Source organism: Mus musculus, chromosome 11 (genome assembly GCF_000001635.26).
Source record: "Mus musculus strain C57BL/6J chromosome 11, GRCm38.p6 C57BL/6J".
NCBI classification, from domain to species: Eukaryota; Metazoa; Chordata; class Mammalia; order Rodentia; family Muridae; genus Mus; species Mus musculus.
The window spans coordinates 45,976,932-45,998,826 of NC_000077.6; the positions used below are offsets into that span (position 1 = coordinate 45,976,932).

Consider the following 21,895-nt stretch of genomic DNA (forward strand, 5'->3'; position numbering starts at 1 on the left):
TCATGTGGCCAGAGATGGTATAACTTTGATTCTCACAGGTGCCATGTTGCTTGTTTTATGACACTGCGTTCAGTCCCTGGAGAACATTTCAGTCGTACTCAAAAGAATGTATGTAGAAAACTCCCGAGTATAGCATTCTTGTTGACAAAGAGAACTGATCTGTAGAAGTCACTTTCATTAACCTGATGTAATTGTCATCTCCAACATTTATTGCCTCAGTCTGCTAACTTAGGCTCCTTGAAGCTTTTAGTCTCCACACAGTCTTATCTAGGCCTAGAATGTTTTCAGCCTCTGAGATTTGCTGATGAACATGTTCGCTCTTTCTTGTTCTTTCTGAACTCTGGCTGGCTGGTTCAACTCAGCTGTTCTGGCTCAATCTCCTCTCTAAGATGACTAATTCAATATGGCTTCTCTCTTGGCCTCTGACTTTTTGCTCTGCTTGGCCTGATACTAACTTTGACAAGCTTCTGGTTCCTTCTCATTGTCTGGCTAGTTCAGTCTTCACCTGTGTCTAGCTTGTTCTCTCCTCAACCTGTCTCTGTACTGCCCTAGTAAAAGTGCCTCCTCGCTCCAAGATGTTCTTTCTTTTCTCTCTCTTCTTGAGTTGGGCATATCCTATTTTGTCAAATCTTTCTCTGATTTGTCACTTTGTGCCACTCAATTAGACATCACTTTCAAACGTGGGTGCTTCCTTCTACAAACTAACTTTTCTTCACTGTTTGAGATTAAAGGTGTGTACTAAGGGTATGTCTATATTACAGCCACAGGGATTAAAGGTGTGTGCTAAGGCTGAGCCACATCACAAGTAAAAAGTTTTTTCCAGTAAACAACACATATCAGAGGTCTGAGTGTGATCAAATATCCTGCAACATTGCTCAGCTATTCTGAAATATTTCTGATTTGCTATTTCAGTCTTTGTTACCACTTAATGAAAAAGAAATATTGAGGGGCCAGCAGGATGGCTCAGTGGGTTAAAAGCATTTGCTACCAAGTCTAGCAACCTGAGCTCCCAGGGAACCAGACTGTGGCATGGATATAACCCCCTGCCCCAACACACACACGCACACACACACACACACACACTTTATACCATCTCACACATACAATAAATAAATGTAATTTTTAAAAATTAAAGAAATATTGAAGTATCAATGTAATGCTGGGTAGTCTTTCTCCTTTTCATTCAGTCAATTTGTGCCACATGTCGTGGGGCAGTGAGGTTGTGTGGCTACTGTGTATTGGCAAGTATCATGCTCTGATGAGCTGGTCTTTTTGTTATTATAAAATGTCCTGCCGGTCTCTACTGCATTTCTTATGTTAAAATACACATTAACATAGTTTTCTCAGTCTCTCAAGATCTTTGTTTGCTTGGTGTGTCTACTCTGCTTGATATCCTTCCCTTTCATTACTATGCAGACAACATAGGTTAACCTTATTTCCAACACTGATTGGAGCTTTTACTTCAGTAAAGGCCATGTTCTTTTTCTCATTTCTTGGTATTTTTTTAATTTAAAAATATTTATGTCTTCTTAGTGTAACAATTATATTCTGTTCTATTCTTTAAGCTAAGTACTTTTTTTTTTTTTTTTTGAGATGCTAGGGTGTTGAACCTAGCAAGGCTTTTAAAAATCCAGTTTTGTTTAGTATAGTTTGGTCTATTTGAGGCAGAATCTCATATTGTAGCCAAAGTTGGACTTTAACTGACAGATAACTCAGGCTGGCCTCAAACTTATAACAACCCTTTTGCCTGAACCTCCTAAGCACAATCTACAGGTTTAGTTGTCCATCTGTGTTGTGTTCTTCCATGTATAGATGTATGAACTATAGAGCATTAGAAAGAATTCATCTTTAATTGCCTTGGCTATAGTGTTTATCTTCCTCAAGATAGAGCATTAACTTTTAGTAAAGAATTCATCTTTAATTGCCTTGGCTATAGTGTTTATCTTCCTCAAGATAGAGCTGTAACTTTTAGTCAGGATGTCTAGTGATGCAGGAAATGTTGATAATTTCTCATTTACTTGCTAATATTGAATAAAAACTAAACACACTCCTTCTTAAAAGAAGAGGCACACACATGGAAAAAAAACCTTAAAATGAGCCCTTAATATACATAGTATTACTATTTTATTATGCTGTGGCAGTTCTTATTTCTTTATTCAATAAGCATTTATTGCACAATTACTCAACAGTCGGCACTGGGGAGTCAATGATGAGCAAAACAAAAGCAGTTCTTTCCCAAAGGAGGTAACAATCAACTGGAAGAGGCGCAGAATAATCACACAAAGAAAGCACTTCAAAGGACATGATCAGGTGTGAGTGCATAAAAGAGATTCGAACGAATGCTGTCATGGTTTTCTCTGAAATGCCGGTTCAGCTCCAAGTTGAAAAATAAACGGGAGTTACAAGAGACATAAATGCTTGACTTGCTAAAGCGTCCTGTGATGAAAAAGAATAGCATGGGAAGCAATGTGGTGAAAGTGTAAAAAACTCAAACTGTAGGTATAGCCTAAGCTACTAATCAGGTTTATCAGGCTCTGCGGGGTTAAGAATTTCGAACTTTTATCTCATAACCAGTGGGAGCGGCAGAAAGATTTGGGGGAAATGTGACAGTTTGACTTGTATTTTTAGAACAACTGGCAGTCGGGAGGTAGTGGGACATAGGTGAAGAGCAAAACTTCAGGAGAACTGTAACATCCATATGGAATTAGAGAAGGACAATGGAAGCCTAAGCAGGATAATGGTGGGTGGGACCTCAAAAGGTGGATGAATCTGGGTCGCATCTTGGAAGCAGACTGAAAATTCAACTAGTAAAATAGTTATACCTAGTCAAAAACCAGGTCCAGTAAGATCAGTTATAAGTTCCAAGGTGTCCCCATACTTGAGAATGACTAGAAGACCCTATCAGACTCCGGCTTTATGAACACACAAGGCCGAGAGCCCAGCCCGCAAGAAAGGCCCACGCCTTCATCCCTGGAGGTCCTTGGTAAAGGCGTGGAACAGAAGGGTTTCCTGGGCAACGCCATTGTCGCGCTCCAGGAGGGGGCGGGGTAACCAAGGTCAAGGCCTAAAGAGAATCCGGAAGAGAGGGAGAGTGAAGAGGCGTGGAAAATGGGACACAAGGAGCTTCGGCCCGGTCTATGGCGGATGATTCCAGGGTTCTCGCACGCGGCTAGTGTGGAGGGTGGGAGGAGCCGGGGAACGTGCCTGTGATTGGCTGGCGGGAGACACCGGGCCGCTCCTGATTGGGCGAGGCGAGCCCGTCTGTGGAGCGCGTAGGGTTCTGGGTAGCCAAGGCCTTGGAAGGGTCTTAACCGAAAGGGGGAGGGGGAGGCCGCCAACAAACGGCTGAGCTCACAATCCCGGCCGCGGCCCGCCCGCCCCCTCCCCCATGGAGAGAGCCAGGCCGGAGCCACCGCCGCCACCGCCGCCGCCGCCGCGCCAACCGCCGCGGCCCACCCCTCCGCGCCCGTTGCGCCCCGCTCCGCCCGCGCAGCCCGTCGAGGCCGCCACCTTCCGGGCCGCGGCCGCAGAGCGCTCCCAGTCGCCGTCGGCTCAGGCCACGGCCGCCATGGCCGCGGTGGCCTCGTCGTGCGGGGAGGCCGCGGCGGCGGGTGCGCAGGCGGCAGGGACGCGACGCCTGCTGCAAGTGAAGCCGGAACAGGTGCTGCTGCTGCCTCCCGGAGGACCGGGGGTGCCTCCGGCTCCCGACGAGGGCGCAGCCGCCGCCGCCGCTGCCGCTGCCGCCGCCGCCTCGTCCGCGCAGGCGCGCCTGCTGCAGCTGAGGCCGGAGCTGCTGCTGTTGCCTCCGCAGTCCGCGGCCGACGGAGGCCCCTGCAGGCCGGAGCTGCACCCCATGCAGCCCCGGACGCTGCTCGTCAAGGCCGAGAAGCAAGAGCTGGGGGCGGGCTTGGACCTGTCGGTGGGATCTCGGAGGACCACCGAGGCCGGCCCGAGAGCCTCGAGGGCCGCCAAGTTGGATGGCACCGGGAAGGCCCTCGACGGCCGCCGAAGCGATGAGAAGAAAGCCAAGCTGGAGGCAGAGGAGGCTCCGAGGGATGCGCTGAAAGGCGGGGAAGGCAAGAGCCTGCTGGCCATCGGAGAAGGAGTCATCAAGACGGAGGAGCCAGACAGACCCAGGGACGATTGTAGGCTGGGCACGGAGGCCACGTCCAATGGCCTGGTCCACAGCAGCAAGGAGGCCATCCTGGCCCAGCCGCCTAGTGCTTTTGGGCCACACCAGCAAGACCTAAGGTTCCCTTTGACACTCCACACCGTCCCACCTGGAGCCCGTATCCAGTTTCAGGGGCCTCCGCCTTCTGAGTTGATACGGTTGTCCAAAGTCCCCCTGACACCAGTGCCTATTAAAATGCAGTCCTTGCTGGAGCCTTCTGTAAAAATTGAAACCAAAGATGTCCCCCTCACCGTGCTGCCCTCAGATGCAGGTATTAGAAGCCAGGGGAATCTGGCTTTCACAGGTCTGTGTTGCACAGACATATTAGCAGTTCAGGAGCTGAAGCTCGAAAAGTAGAATCCTGGTACGGCCCTTAGCTTGCACAGGGAGTGCTTCTGGTTGATTTGCCCACATACTGGTAAAATACACTTAAGTATTGCCACAGTTTTTATAAACAGTCACTCTTAAGACTTAGTAAACAGATTAAGAGAATAGACTCAACAGAAGGCCTTGTTAGATGATACAGATTCCTCAGTTTATATAAAATAACATCAAATTTTCTATCATAGTAGCTTCTTAGGTTTATGTGTATCAAGAAATAAAATATACCAGTGTTCGAGAAAAATGATAGTTGTTTATATTGACTATAGATGTTAAAAGAGAACAGTAACTTTTCTGAGAGAAAACATACATATAGCATATAGCTAAAGCTTTTAGAAATAATAAAAATAAGCCAAGTGATTTTTAAAAGAAGTGATTATATTTAAGATATATTTTAAAGATATATTTAAAGCATATATCTAAGCATATATATAGATACAGATATATTTAAAAGAAGTCACTACAACCAAATACTACTTTCCAGTATTTTCAAGTATATTTTAAGCAAGTCCTTAGAATTAGTTCACACAGAACTCTGTATCACTGAATGTTTTAGGAAGTCATAATCATTCTTCATGTTTACATGAACTTTTACATTTATTATTATTTTTTAATTTTTAGTCCCGATTCTCCACTTCTGGTTTTTTTTTGGGGGGGGGGGGTTGGTTTTTCGAGACAGGGTTTCTCTTTGTAGCCCTGGCTGTCCTGGAACTCACTTTGTAGACCAGGCTGGCCTCGAACTCAGAAATCCACCTGCCTCTGCCTCCCAAGTGCTGGGATTAAAGGTGTGCGCCACCACGCCCGGCTCACTTCTGTTTTTTAATAACGTAAATACCCCCTTCTATTTACTTTATGTGTTCATGCCTGACATGTTCCCAAGTCCTTCTTGGCACAACCACTTACTATATCTGATTTATATGGCATTGGGAATTGAACTCAGGGCTCAATGCATACTAGGCAAGTATTCTACTAACTGAGCTACATCCTCAGTCAAGATTATTTATTTTAAACATCCTTTGCAAATCAAAAACGTTTTTACATATCGAGGAACCCTAAAAGGAATTAATGTGCCGGGCGTGGTGGCGCACACCTTTAATCCCAGCACTCAGGAGGCAGAGGCAGTTGGATTTCTGAATTTGAGGCCAGCCTGGTCTACAAAGTGAGTTCCAGGACAGCCAGGGCTATACAGAGAAACCCTGTCTCGAAAAACCAAAAAAAAAAAAAAAAAGGAATTAATGTGAAAAGTTCATAGATGGTGCTTTTATGAACTGCATAGGGATACAAATTTAATGAATTTCCTTTATAAGAATTTTAACTGTACCATGACTCACAGGGTCATATGTATAATTTTCCTCCCAGGACATGAGACTAGTTTTAATAATTCAGTGTGGCAGGATGTTCACCTTCCTAGTGAAAAACTGAGCATAAACATTTTTGCTTCAAAGACACTCGATCTGCTGTCAATGACTTCCTTTACATCCCCCCCCAACTAACACACACATAGTGCTAGGTGCATAGTTTAGGTGCCTGCTCCTTAATATTAGTGAGAAATAAACTAAATGTTAATCACTGTTAGAGATATTAATGAAGCTTAAATAGCCATCCAGTGTGTCTGCATAGTATCTTCAACAATAGTATACTCTCTAGGAGTCATTCTAAGCTCCAACTTAGAATGCTGAGTTCAGTGACTATGAGGGATTTTGGAATCTTGGCAGTACTTTGGCTATATTATAGTGTATGTTTTCAGGTACTTTATAAGTATAGGTGAAGGTATACTTCACTTTAAAATTGTGTACATGGCACATTAACTTAGTCTCTTAATTTTTGTCATATAGGAATACCTGATACTCCCTTCAGTAAGGACAGAAATGGTCATGTGAAGCGACCCATGAATGCATTTATGGTTTGGGCAAGAATCCACCGGCCAGCACTAGCCAAAGCTAACCCAGCCGCCAACAATGCAGAAATCAGTGTCCAGCTCGGGTTAGAGTGGAACAAACTTAGTGAAGAACAAAAGAAACCTTATTATGATGAAGCACAAAAGATTAAAGAGAAGCACAGAGAGGAGTTTCCTGGTAATCAAATGAAATGAACAAAGGCTCTTTCTAATTTTTTAAAAATTTATTTAGGTAAAGATTAACTTAGGTTGAGAATTCCTAATCTATGTGAGAAAGAAAATAATGGTTAATATTATAATAACGATTGAATCAATACTAAGCATACATTTTCTTAAATAGAATGCAGTTGTGAAGTATCTGACCTCATACTTAACAGCTACTGCAAATCAGGAGACATTTGGTTTTCCTGTAGTTTTGATGAATACATAAAGGTACATACAAATATACACATAGAGCTATAGCTTTACAGTTTACTGTAAATCTCCGTGGTCCTATTTTGTAATATACTAGACATATTAAATAATCATGGCAACAGAATGAACAGTTCCCACTTAAAAGATAATAAAAATGCAGTAATTACTATCCTTTTCCATTTCAAAGTTAAGTGGGTATCAGAACACAGTCCTGCATTTTAATTAATAGATGTATTCATAGCATGATACAGTTTGAACCAACTGATTTATCCTCAACAGTAAGGGCTTTGAGATAACGGTTGAGAACTATGTATGCTTTGTGGCTTATAGATCTGTGCATAATGGGAAAAGATTTTTTCCTGAAATATAAGCAGAAATATTTTAGGAAGAGAGACAGAAGCAGTGATTATAGACATGGCAGTGCCACGCTTCTGACTTTGGGAAGAAATTAAAGTGGTTATGGCTTTAGCAATTGGTAAGCCTCAGAGAGTGACTTCTTAAATCAGGCATAAACATAGTGGCTAGTTATTAGTAACTATTCCATTGTAAGCCACTGACATTTGTATATTATAGAATGCAAAAGAAAGTGCTAAATAATGTCTTATGGGGCATCTTTCTTCACCAGAGAAAAGGCTCTGGGATTCAAACTCAATGACTGGAGTAGATTCTACCATGAAATCACCCTGTGTTCCTGGGTAGAAGGCATTTGACCTTCCTCTCTATTATGGGTTACATTAACAAAATTAGAAGCTATGTGGATGTTAAAACGCACAGTGCAGGATTTGTTCAAAGATAGTGCATCATGGGAGCTGGAAAATAGACCTTTATACAACCCATATTTTAAAACTTAACTTGTGCTGTGTTTTTATATGAAAGAGCCAGAGTCTGTATATTCATATTAAAAGCCTCTCTTTTTCTGTAGGTTGGGTTTATCAGCCTCGTCCAGGGAAGCGAAAACGCTTCCCTCTAAGTGTTTCCAATGTATTTTCTGGTACCACACAGAATATTATCTCTACAAATCCTACAACAATTTATCCTTATCGCTCACCTACCTACTCTGTGGTAATTCCCGGCCTTCAGAACACCATCACTCATCCAGTTGGTGAGTTGGTCGTATTGTAGATTATTTGTAAATTCCTACATCAAAATTTTATCTCTTCAGTTGAAAATATGTTTTTGTTAAACTTATAATTTAGAACAACAGTAAAGAAATAAAATCAAGAAAGGAGAAAATGAAACATTTAATGGGAGACAGAGCAATAGCAGATCCATGTGGAAAACTGACTTTCATTCATTCAGGCTGAGAGTGCCTAGATGAGTTAGACACTGAAGGAAATTACTGGTGTAATTAAATAGGAAATAGGGATGTTTATCTGCCTGCAGCAGGAACTTAAAACAACTAGTCACATCACATCCACCATCAAGATCAGAGAGACTAAACGGATACACACAGCTTGTTTTCTTGTTGGCTTGCACTCAGTCCAGTTTCTCTACTCTTACCAGGACCTCTTGCCTGGGGAATGGTACCACCCACAGTGGGCTGCATTTTTTCATATCGATTAATATAGTCTCTTACAGACATACCCACAAGTGAACACAACATGAGCAGTCCCTCACTGAGACTCTTCCCAAGTGATTCCAGGCTGTATGAAGTTAACATTTTAAAGCTAACCATCACAGAAATGATGTAGACTTAGCAAAATTGATCTGGCAGAATTACTTCGATCTATATTATTTAATATCTTATGCTTTACCTTTGAGTTTCTATATAATAATTATGAAAATGTACCTGAGATCCATTTTTGTAAGTTTGTAAACTTACTATTATATTGTATTGATCCAGGATTCTTAAACTTCCTTCTGTGAAAAATAGGTTCAGGAGTCCTAAGATAGTAGGAAGGCTTGTGTTGAGTCTCCACAACTCTTCAGTTGCCTTTGAAACTGTTACTGTCTAAGCTAGTGTATCTCAACCCTTTGGGTTACACAGATATTCTGGATATCAGATATTTATACTACAATTCATAACAGTAGCAAAATTAGAGTTATAAAATAGCAACAAAATAATTTTATGATCAGGATCATCACAACATAAGGAACTGAACTGAAATGCCACAGCATAGGAAGTTTGAGAACTATTGGTCTAAGCAGTTTCAATGATTTTGTTCTTCCTGATGAAGAACTTATCAAGTCAGGTTGCCTTAGAGTCACTTGGTGTTTGGTAAGTCATTTTCCTTCCAAATACCCAGTTTTTAAAAATGATGTGTGTGTGTGTACAAATGTGTGCACACATGTGAGTGACATGGGTTCTGGGATGTAAAAGTAATTTTAAAAGTGGCTAGCTTCCAAATGAATGAGAGTGAGACTAAGGTTTATTCACTTACAGCACAATAACTGAGCAGTCATTGATCAATGACTAATCTGGTTACCTCTCAGCCCAAATCCCCTAGATACTTCCATTTTAGTATCTTTCTGGCTCTCTGGGCTTCAGGTGTTTTCCCATTGTATCTTCAGGATACCTTCCTTGTGGCCGAATCCCTCTTCTCCCCTTCCATCTCTTCTCCCCTGCCTGGCAGAGGTCCCACCCTAGTCTCGATTTTAGCCAGCCATTGGCTGTTCAGCTTTAATTGACAAACCAGAAAAAAAAAACGGGGAGCAATGTTTATACAAACTCAAGAGAAGAGATTCTTGGAATAGCATTATGGTGCTGTGTCTGGATTTCAACAAGTTCTAGGGGAAGAGAAATCAGCATTTGAATAGTATACATTATTTTATTTATTATTTTTATAGGCATAGAAACATTATGCCTACACTGGGAATGAAACTTGGGTCCTCTGCAGTTAAGTGCTTTTAATTGCTGAGCTATCTCTCCAGCCTACAACTGCCTAATTTTTATTTGCACTGACTTAAAACACTTAGACTAATTTTTCTCTGTAACTCCTTCCATGGGTGTTTTGTTCCCAGTTCTAATTAGACTAATTTTTCACATAACATTTTGATAGGTTTCTCTTAATTTGACCAATTAACAACTTTCTAATTCAGGAGTATGTTTTTTCTTTTCTGCTTTTAGCATTATTGTCTAAACAACCACTTTTCTATGAATGTTTTATTTTAGCTGTCCTTTACCCTTAGTAGTCTTCTATCCTTACCCAACATTTGTGATGCAAAAAAATGAGTAAATCCTCATTATTCCACTAGTGATTTAGAAACGCGTTATTAAATATTTCACACTGAATTCATGAACATTCTAGTAATCTTTCCTTTTGCTTGATTCTCAGTCAGGCTTACTCCATTTCCTGTCTACTCTACCAAGCCTCCTGCTTGTTCTAATAAGCAACCGTTTGCCCTGTGCCACACTTTCCTAGAATACTTCCTGTCATTAACATATTAAATATATTTGAAAACTGAAAGTGCAATTCAAGATTTTCTGATTCCATGATTCTTTCTATATGCACTATCTTCTGGGTGAATTCAGGGCCACAATTGCAAGCCTACTTGTCTGACCCATCTACTACCTAATATTTACCAGGTACCTACTATGGCCCAGGTTGTGTTAGGGACAATAGGAATATGTTTCCATAGAGTGTCTTGTCAAAGATTTCATAATGTAGTTGTACAGAAGGTAGATACAGATAAACCTATTTACATAAATAGACTGTAGCTGTCTTCAGACACACCAGAAGAGGACATCAGGTCCCATTAGAGATGGTTGTGACCCACCATGTGGTTGCTGGGAATTGAACTCAGGACCCCTGGAGGAGCAGTCAGTGCTCTTAATTTCTGAGCCATCTCTTCAGCCTGAGATGAATCTAAACTTTCTATTCCCTTGATCAAACTCTATAGCAGCTTCTTGTCTTGTACAGTGCATCATTTGCTCTGCCTTAATATCACACTCTAAGCTCTTCTGCTTCTAGTCTCTGAAAGTGCTTATGTCATGGTCGTCTAGAATCTTCTTCATGTATGTTTTACCAAATGTCTTGGGTGCCACTCATACCAGCATCCTCATTTTATATCAGTATTCACATTTATATACAGGCTTTGGAACTTCTGTAGACTATACATTTCTTTTACCTACTGTTAAATATCTACTTGGCACATAAACACATTTTTCATTACTGAATTCTATTTTGTTTGTCCTGCGTGAACTTGGTTTTGTTGGTTATATATCACCACTTTGTTGATACTCTTTTACTCTCCAGAATTCATACATTTTCTCTAAATGTTTTAGTTATATTTACTACCAATCTTTGAATTGGTGTGCCATTTACTTTATGTACTTCTTAAATAGAACAGGAAGAAAGGAAGTTTCATGACTATTACTGTTCTAGTCCAAAAGTCAGCAGGTCTGTCGTGGCCTTAAGATACATTCTAAGAGTTGCTGTATCCATTAAAAACTCTCCCTGATGCTCCAAAAATGTTTTTGAAAAGTTGTATAATTCTGGGAACATAACCATTTTGACTCTGAAGCTATAGCAGCTGTGCCTGTCAACAGGCATGAAAGGGAACAGGCATGAAAGGGAGGGCCTCCAGATTCCTAAGGCCTCTCGCCTGAACCACTGGCTACTGATGGATTCTGTTTGCCCACTGATGAGCCCACCAGGCTCCAGTGGGTGGTTCCAAGCCCATGGACACATAGGTGGCCCTGATTAAACTCAGTGAGCCACAGAACAAAACTAAACGCCAAGAGTGTGGGGAAGGGATTTATAGGAGGAGGCTCACAGCTGTGGAAAGGACATAAGAAAGAGTGGTGCATGGGAGGACAGTGAACGTACTGAAAAATGTGTGAAGTTGTCAACCAACAGTCAATAAAAACTGCTTTAATAACAACAGCAAGAAAGAAGTGTGGTTCTTCATTGCAAGTTCTCATGAGGATGCCTCCCATGCATCCACCTCATCTTCCTGGGCCCTTTTGTTACCTTGTTCCTTCCCCAGAAATCCCCTTTTCTTAACAATGGCCCAAATACCTTTCTAATTCTCAGTCTCCCCCTTCCTCTCCTCTTTATCCCAAGCCACTTGCTGGTTCTCCTTTTTAACTCCACAAAGTTACAGTGGTTTCTTCTTCTTAGGGACTGGGTGATGGAGACATGCAGGGATTTTTGTTTTTACAGCTATTCTTCTTTTTTATACTTGAATTGGTTATTTGGATTTTGGACTTTTCTCTTTTGTCCCTGTGCACCAAAAGCTGCTCTTTCTTTCATGTAATGGTTGGACAGTCTGTCTACTTCAACAGTAAGCTTATCTTATACTCACATATGGATGTTTCTGGATGCTAAATATGTCTCCTTCGAAAGGTGGCTAGTGGATGAAGTCTTTTTCTCCCCTCTGTAGCTTTGACATCATTAGAATGTGGCCTTCTAGGGCACTGTATTCCTGCATTCAAACCTGCACAAGGCAGCCAGAACATGGAGGACCACATGGGAGAGCACTCATTGCAGCAGTGATGGACACTGCTTATATCGTATCAGGTAGCCCTTGGCTGCTCCTAAATGCCAGGGAGCCTAGGGCATTGTAGTTCTACTGTGTACTAGAAAAACAGAAGCCAAATAATTGGCTGATTTCTAATGCTTAGCGTCTACTGTAACTTAACAACTGTTTGAGTCATTAGAGCTCTGATCTTCCATATCACTGCCTTATTAAAGGCTGTACTGTTAGGAGCACTTTTAACTTCCTGCTTATCAACCTCAACTCTAACATTTAAAGTGTTTCTGGATAACCCTATAAAACTATCATAGTTGATAATATATGTCAGTAACTTGTCATTAACTAATGCGTGGTTATCACTATAGGCCTCCTTTCCCTCTCTTTTATACAACTCTCTTAGAGCACTGGAAAAGACAATGTGCCGTTTTATTCTGTAAAGTTTTTGTAACGTATTTTTTCCTGATAACTAAGTGCTTGTGCTGAGTATAGGAAAAAGAACTCAATGTCAAACACAGATTGTTAAGTTAATGTCTTGAGTATAGTAATAATTCAAGAAATAAAAATTTGGGTTAGGAGAGTTGGTTCAGTGGTTAAGAGCACTGACTACTCTTCCAGAGGTCCTGAGTTCAATTCCCAGCAACTACATGGTGGCTCATAACCGTCTGTAATGGGATCTGATGCATTCTTCTGGTGTATCTGAAGAGAGCAATAGTGTACTCATATGCATAAATTAAATAAATCTTTTAAAAAGTTTTGAGAGATTTTACAAGTTCGCCTGACCTTGTAATTGTTGCAAGGCACTTCAGATCTCCTTATAGCAGATTAGTGTAGAAGTATCTGCTTAGGTTTAATTGTTTTTCCTTCAATCAAATCCTAACTCTTTCTTTAAAGATTTGGTATGTGTATTTGTATGTGTGTGTAAGTGTGTACAGAGGCCAGAAATGTACTGTTGAATCCTTAAACTGGCGTTACAGGTGCTTGTGAGGCCCCTGGCTTGTTATACAGAGTTCTGGGATCTGAATTCTTGTCCTCATGATTACAAAGCAAGTGCTCTAATCATAGAACCATCTTTCCAACCCCTCTGAACTATTTTTTAATTCAGGTTCTTGGCTGGATCCTGGTAATAAACATAAGTAACTGCAGTAATTTAGCATAATAATACATGCTTGTTATCCCAGTCCTCGGAGGCAGAGGCAGGATGATTGGGAGCCTGAGGCCAGTCTTGGGCTACGATCAGAACAGTTCCATTTCCACCCTCCTGCTGTACTTCACTGGGCAAGGAACCACCTTGAAATGGATGGGTGGGGCTCTTCTTACTGAGGTTTAGAAGGGCATTACCTGCCTCTTCCAAGGGAAAGAAGGAAGAAAAGGGAAGTCTTTCTGAATAAAGTTGAAAGAAGGTCTGCATTCGGGGCCCCTGAGAGACATTTCTAAATGTAGCATCTGTACTTGGAATGCGCTTTCATTGACAGACACCTAGCTGACTCTGTTCCAAAGGCTTCTGTTTGTATTTTGCCATGAGAGCTTAGTTAAGTTTATTCTGTGGGTGTTGTTTGGTATCTGATAGCATCTCAACCAGCACAGCTATCTTCTTGGGGAATGGAAGGGTAAATCATGGCTTTTACTTTAAGAATTCTGCCCTTTCCAATCATGTCCTTCTCGGAATGTCCAAGTCCGTCACAAATGGCTAACCCATGGTAAATCCTATTCTTTTTGCAGATTTCCAGCTATATTCACTTCAAATATAGTAAAGTGAAACCATTGTTTAGTTTTTTTTCAACTAAAAAGTGTCATAATTTTAAATGTAGAGAAGTATGCAAAACGAAAAAAAAGTGACTCACAGTGCTACTCTGAAACTTCTGTTTATATGAAAATAAAATCAATATATATCATGTTGACCAAAACCTAAATACTATGAAATGAACATCTAGTTTCCTACTACCCATGTATCTTACCCCCTACTCCTAGATGATTATTCCTTAATGATAACTGTTGCCAGTAGCTTTATGTTATTTCTGTTTATAAATCAACATTTCAATCATTCCTTTGATTTATCAATAATAATTTTCTCATGTATTTACCTATCAAAGTTTGTTGAGAGCTTGCCAATTCTGTGCTAAGCAGACGCTGAGCTTGTTCACAGTAGTGAACAAACCTAAAGGTCTCTCTTTTTACGACACTCAGAGGTTAGTTCAGAAAGAGAAAAATGTAAATCCACAAGAAATGACAGTGATTTCAAAATTGTCAGAATACTATAAATAAAAAGGAGAGTGGTTTGATATGATACCACTACTAGGTGAGGGTGGGTAGTGAACTCTCCTTCAAAGATCCAAGTTCACGCTGTGGTAGATGCCAGCAGGAATCCGAATAATGCTTAACTTAACTCTGCTATTTTTATTTCCAAAGGTGAAGCCCCTCCTGCCATCCAGCTGCCCACACCTGCAGTCCAGCGCCCAAGTCCCATCACACTTTTCCAGCCCAGCGTCTCCAGCACTGGCCCAGTGGCCGTCCCGCCTCCAAGCCTGACGCCCCGCCCATCACTCCCACCTCAGCGCTTTTCTGGGCCTTCCCAAACTGACATTCATAGGCTCCCTTCGGGAAGCAGTCGCTCTGTGAAGAGATCCACTCCAGGCTCTCTGGAGAGCACCACCAGGATTCCAGCTGGTGCAAGTACTGCCCATGCCAGATTTGCAACCTCGCCTATCCAGCCTCCTAAGGAGTATGCCAGCGTTTCCACTTGTCCCCGAAGCACTCCGATACCCCCGGCGACTCCCATTCCACACTCACACGTCTATCAGCCCCCACCCCTTGGCCATCCAGCCACACTGTTTGGGACACCACCTCGGTTCTCCTTTCATCACCCTTACTTCCTACCTGGACCTCATTACTTCCCGTCAAGGTAAACAGTTTCTACCTCTTACCTAAAATACTCCTAATGAAGTTTTACTCTGGGGGTGGGGGCATTTCTTTCCTGGTGAAAACGGAACTTCCTCAAGTCAGGCTTCCATTCAGCTTTAGAACCCAGTAAGAACCAAGCAGTCCATTCAAATGAACGAAGGGGCCACGTGAAGACCTTGGGAGCTAGAGCTAGAGAGAATTCATCGCCATCTGTCGAGGGCCGCAGTTTCTCCGCTCCAGCCAGCTCTTTCCCTGTGAGAATATAGTTTCAGTGTTGTTGATGTGGTTTCATAGGAAAGGAATGAGACGCGGTGTGATTCCCCAGTCCTCGCTGTGTTTACGTATACGAATTGTGTGGCATCTTGTTGAATGCAGATCCTGACTATTAGGGTACAGGAAGAGTCTTACCTTGCTTAAAGGGTCTGAATTTCTAATAAGTTCCTAAGTGGTGCCAGTTCTGTTTGATAATGGACCACATTTTGAATAATAAGGGTGGAAAAGAGAAGGGTTTCTAGCCAAAAGAGATAGAATGACTAGTTAGTTACGTTACATGTCTTTATGTCTCTGTTCGAAAACCAGAGAATTTGCCACGTAAATTATCAACAATAAGATTTCCATAGGAAAATATCTTGGGAAAGCAAATTGAAATTTCACTTTGCAAATTACCTCTACTTCTCTGTTGTTCTCAAGTATGTAGATATAATTTATGTTGTGATTGGAGTACTGAAATGTTTGGTATCAACCTTTTATTGCTAGGTGGATTCAATAATAGCAAGTTTATCTTTCTTACCAAGACAGGGCTTGTAGGATTTGACTGTTAATGTGCAAATTATTGATACTTTAAAGAACTTTTTATAAGATGGTTTTGAAAACAAATGCTTAGAGTACAGAAACAATTCTTCTAATTAGCAATGTAAATAAAGTGCATAAATAGTAATAATTTTTTTTTTTTTTTTGGTTTTTCGAGACAGGGTTTCTATGTATAGCTCTGGGTGTCCTGGAACTCATTTTGTAGACCAGGCTGGCCTCAAACTCAGAAATCAGCCTGCCTCTGCCTCCTAAGTGCTGGGATTAAAGGCGTGCGCCACCATGCCCAGCTAATATTGTACTTTTTTTTTTTTTTTTTTTTTTTTTTTGGTTGGTTTGTTTTTTCGAGACAGGGTTTCTCTGGCTGTCCTGGAACTCACTCTGTAGACCAGGCTGGCCTCAAACTCAGAAATCCTCCTGCCTCTGCCTCCCGAGTGCTGGGATTAAAGGCATGCGCCACCATGCCTGGCATAATATTGTACTTTTTAAACTTGAATTTGATTGGGCTTAAGAATGCCAATGCAGTATATCAAATGTAAATATCAAGGTAGTACTCTTTTTCAGAATGGAAAGTGAGATCTATTTTATACTTAAAATCCTTTGTCACTGTTCCCTGACTTTTGTTCATATAAATCTGATGAGAGATTTTCCCAGGGAATGGCTAATATATTTATTCTTCTTAACTAGAAAATCTAGTATGGGAAAATGGACAAAATTAACTGATTTCCTTTTAGTTTTCCTTGATTGTAAATTGATAATGGAATTTTATAAAGAATATTTTCCCTCTGTTTTGCAAATTGTATCTTGGGTATTCTGAGCTTCTGGGCTAATATCCACTTATCAGTGAGTGCATAGCATGTGTGTTCTTTTGTGATTGGGTTACCTCACTTAGGATGATATCCTCCAGATCCATCCATTTGTCTAAGAATTTCATGAATTCATTGTTTTTAATAGCTGTGTATACTTCATTGTGTAAATGTACCACATTTTCTGTATCCATTCCTCTGTTCAGGGACATCTGGGTTCTATAACAGCTTCTTGCTATTATAAATAAGGCTGCTATGAACATAATGGAGCTTGTTGTCCTTATTATAAGTTGGAGCATCTTCTGGGTATATGCATAGGAAAGGTATTGCTGGATCTACCGGTAGTACTATGTCCAGTTTTCTGAGGACCTGCCAGACTGATTTCCAGAGTGGTTGTACCAACTTGCAATCCCACCAGCAATGGAGGAGTGTTCCTCTTTCTCCACATCCACACCAGCATCTGCTGTCAGCTGAGTTTTTTTATCTTTCTGACTGGTGTGAGGTGGAATCTCAGGGTTGTTTTGATTTGCATTTCCCTGATGATTAAGGATGTTGAACATTTTTTTTAGGTGCTTCTCAGCTATTTGATATTCCTCAGTTGAGAATTCTTTGTTTAGTTCTGTACCCCATTTTTAAATAAGGTTATTTGGCTTTCTGGAGTCCAATTTTCTTGAGTTCTTTATATATATTGAATATTAGCCCCCTATTGGATTTAGGATTGGTAACAATCTTTTCCCAATCTGTTGGTTGCTGTTTTGTCTTATTGACAGTGTCCTTTGCCTTACAGAAGCTTTGCCAATTTTATGAGGTTCCATTTGTCAATTCTTGATCTTACAGCACAATTCATTGGTGTTCTGTTCAGGAATTTTCCCCTGTGTCCATATGATAGAAGTTCGTCTCCACTTTCTCCTCTGTAACTTTCAGTGTCTCTGGTTTTATGTGGAGGTCCTTGATCCACTTAGAATTGAGCTTTGTACAAGGAGATAAAGATGGCCTAGTCGGCCATCACTGGAAAGAGAGGCCCATTGGACACGCAAACTTTATATGCCCCAGTACAGGGGAACGCCAGGGCCAAAAAGGGGGAGTGGGTGGGTAGGGGAGTGGGGGTGGGTGGGTATGAGGGACTTTTGGTATAGCATTGGAAATGTAAATGATCTAAATACCTAATAAAAAATGGGAAAAAATATTAGGTGCAACTCCTTATTTTAATGGATGTTTGTTTTCCTATTTGTTTGTTTTAGCTTAAGGAGTTGTAGGCTTTCTTTAGGTTCTTTTTCTGTATATTTAGTTCTTCTTTCTCATTGGTGTATCAGACATTTGTAAATAATATTTTTGTATAGTATACATATTTTCTCTCTGTGTCTTATTTGTTTCTATCTTAATTGTGGTAGCAACCTAAATGATTTCAAATTTTTTTGTGCAAATTCAAGACTGCTGGCCTTTTCTCTTAAAACTTTGGCTATTTTACATTGCTTCCAAAGGTATGCCCTAAATCAAAATGTTTTACTCTCCTAGTGCAGTCTAGTCCTGAAGTTTCTGCGTGTGAATTGTTCCCAAATCTGATAGTCTACTGTAGACCTGATAAAGCAAGGGCACAACAGCTATTGGTGAAAATTTCCACATATATTAATAAAGAACTCTTCTCTAAAGTAGAAAAAAAAAAAAGAAAGAATGGATCGATTTGTATTCTTCAGCATGCTAACTGCCAGTTGAGCCAGCACCATTTGTTGAAAAGGCTATCTCTTTTCCACTGGATGGTTTTAGCTCCGTTGTCAAAGATCAAGTGACCATAGGTGTGTGGGTTCATTTCTGGGTCTTCAATTCTATTCCGTTCATCTACCTGTCTGTCGCTGTACCAGTACCATGCAGTTTTTATCACAATTGCTCTGTAGTACAGCTTGAGGTCAGAGATGGTGATTCCACCAGACGTTCTTTTATTATTGAGAATAGTTTTTGCTATTCTAGATTATTTGTTATTCCAGTTAGAGCAAATTTCTCTAACTCTGTGAAGAACTGAGTTGGAATTTAGATGGGGATTGCAATGAATGTGTAAATTGCTTTCGGCAAGATGGCCAATTTTACTATATTAACCCTGCCAATCCATGAGCATGGGAAATCTTTCGAACTTCTGAGATCTTCTTTGATTTCTTCCTTCAGAAACTTGAACTTCTTGTCATAGAAATATTTCACTTGCTTAGTTGGAGTCACACCAAGGTATTTTATATTATTTGTGACTATTTTGAACGGTGTTATTTCCCTAATTTCTTTCTCAGCCTGTTTATCCTTTGAGTAGAGAAAGGTCACTGATTTGAGTTAACTTTATGTTCAGCTACTTCCCTGAAGTTGTTTATCAGGTTTAGGAGTTCTCTGGTGGATTTTTTGGGGTCACTTAAATATACTATGATATCATCTGCAAATAGTGATATTTTGACTTCTTCCTTTCCAATTTGTGTTCCTTTGATCTCCTTTTGTTGTCTAATTGCTCTGGCTAGAACTTCAAGTACTATATTGAATAGGAAGGGAGAGAGTGGACAGCCTTGTCTAGTCCCTGATTTTAGTGTTAGTGCTTCAAGTTTCTCTCCATTTATTTTGATGTTGGCTACTGGTTTGCTGTTTATTGCTTTTATTATGTTTATATATGGACCTTGAATTCCTGATCTTTCCAAGACTTTTATCATGAATGGGTGTTGGATTTTGTCAAATGCTTTCTCAGCATCTAATCAGATCATGTGGTTTTTGTCTTTGAGTTTGTTTATATAGTGGATTACGTTGATGGATTTCCATATATTGAACCATCCCTGCATCCCAGGGATCAAGCCTACTTGGTCATGATGGATGATCGTTTTGATGTGTTCTTGGATTCGGTTTTCGAGAATTTTAATATTTTTTCATCATATTCATAAGGGGAATTGGTCTGAAGTTCTCTTTCTTTGTTGGGTCTTTGTGTGATTTAGGTATCAGAGGAATTGTAGCTTCATAAAACTAATTGGGTAGAGTACCATTTGTTTCTATTTTGTGGAATAGTTTGAGGAGAGTTGGAATTAGGTCCTCTTTGAAGGTCTGATAGAACTCTGCACTAAACCCATCAGGTCCTGGGCTTTTTTTTTGGTTGGGAGACTATTAATGACTTTTTTTTTTCTTTAGGGGATATGGGACTGTTTAGATCATTTATCTGATCTTGATTTAATTTTGGTACCTAGTATCTGTCTAGAAAATTGTCCATTTCATCCAGGTTTTCCAGTTGTGTTGAGCATAGGCTTTTGTAGGTAGGATCTGATCTGATGATTTTTTTGGATTTCCTCAGTTTCTGTTGTTATGTAACCCCCCCTCCTTTTCTGATTTTGTTAATTTGGATACTGTCTCTGTGCCCTCTAGTTAGTCTGGCTAAGGGCTTATCTATTTTGTTGATTTTTTTTTCAAAAACCAGCTCCTGGTTTGATTGATCTGTTGTATAGTTCTTTTTGTTTCTATTTGGTAGATTTCAGCCCTGAGTTTGATTATTTCCTGCTGTCTACTCCTCTTGGGTGAATTTGCCTCCTCTTGTTCTAGAGCTTTTAGGTGTGCTGTCAAACTGCTAGTGTATGCTCTCTCCAGATTCTTTTTGGAGGCACTCAGAGCTATGAGTTTTCCTCTTAGGACTGCTTTCATTATGTCCCACAAGTTTGTATATGCTGTGGCTTAATTTTCATTAAACTCTAAAAAGTCTTTAATTTCTTTATTTCTTCCTTGACCAAGCTATCTTTTTGGATGACTTTTGGTTGAAATTTTATTTTATTTGATATTAGAATGACTACTCCAGCTTGTGTCTTGGGACCATTTGCTTGGAAACTTGTTTTCCAGCCCTTTACTTTGAGGTAATGTCTGTCTTTGATGCTGAGGTATGTTTCCTGTATGCAGCAAAATGCTGGGTCCTGTTTACTTATCCAGTCTGTCAGTCTATGTCTTTTTATTGGGGTATTGAGTCCACTAATGTTAAGAGATGTTAAGGAATAATGATTGTTGCTTTCTGTTATTTTTGTTGTTAGAGGTGGAATTATGTTTGTGTGGCTATCTTCTTTTAGGTTTGTTGAAAGATTACTTTCTTGCTTTATCTTGTGTGTAATTTCCCTCCTTGTGTTGGAGTTTTCCATCTATAATCCTTTGTAGGGCTGGATTTGTGAAAAGATATTGAGTAAATTTGGTTTTATCATGGGATATCTTGGTTTCTCCATCTACGGTAACTGAGAGTTTTGCTGGGTATAGTAGCCTGGGTTGGCATTTGTGTTCTTTTAGGGTCTGTATGAGATCTGCCCAGGATCTTCTGGCTTTCATAGTCTCTGGTGAGAAATCTGGTGTAATTCTGGTAGGTCTGCCTTTATATGCTACCTGACTTTTTTCCTTACTGCTTTTAATATTCTTTCTTTGTTTTGTGCATTTTGTGTTTTGACTACTATGTGACAGGAGGAATTTCTTTTCTGGTCCAGTCTATTTGGAGTTCTGTAGGCTTCTTGTATGTTTATGGGCATCTCTTTCATTAGGTTAGGGAAGTTTTCTTCTATAATTCTGTTGAAGATAATTACTGGCACTTTAAGTTTGGAATCTTCACTCTCTTCTATACCTATTATCCTTAGGTTTGGAGTTCTTATTGTGCCCTGGATTTCCTGGATGTTTTGAGTTAGGAGCCTTTTGCATTTTGCATTTTCTTTGACTATTGTGTCAATGTTTTTCTGCACCCGAGATTCTCTCTTCTATCTCTTGCATTTTGTTGGTGATGCTTGCATCTATGACTCCTGATCTCTTTCCTAGGTTTTCTATCTCCTGGGTTGTCTCCTTTTGTGATTTCATTATTGTTTCTATTTCTATTTTTAGATTCTGGATGGTTTTGTTCAATTCCTTCACCTGTTTGATTGTGTTTTCCTGTAATTCTCTAAAGAAATTTTGTGTTTTCTCTTTAAGGTCTTCTATCTGTGTCCCTGTGTTCTCTTGTAGTTCTTTAAGGGAGTTATTTATGTCCTCCTTAAAGTCCTTTATCATCATCATGAGGTGTGACTTTAAATCTGAGTCTTGCTTTTCTTGTGTGTTAGAGTATCCAGGGCTCGCTGTACTGGGAGAACTGGATTCTGA

General features: G+C 40.3%; 1 protein-coding gene across 2 annotated transcripts in view; it reads left to right on the forward strand.

Annotated features, from left to right (window-relative positions):
• The first annotated feature begins 2,137 nt into the window (after positions 1-2,137).
• Sox30 (SRY (sex determining region Y)-box 30) overlaps positions 2,138-21,895 on the forward strand; it is a 38,924-nt gene continuing 19,166 nt past the window's right edge. Inside the window, exons 1-4 of one of the 2 annotated variants that reach the window (NM_173384.2) lie at positions 3,379-4,442; positions 6,388-6,627; positions 7,786-7,965; positions 14,688-15,180. In NM_173384.2, the coding sequence (NP_775560.1) occupies positions 3,389-4,442; positions 6,388-6,627; positions 7,786-7,965; positions 14,688-15,180 (1,967 nt within the window). In that variant the 5' untranslated portion in view covers positions 3,379-3,388. Of the gene's footprint in view, positions 4,443-6,387; positions 6,628-7,785; positions 7,966-14,687; positions 15,181-21,895 lie in introns of both variants that reach the window. The other variant, XM_006532797.4, reaches the window with a different exon arrangement.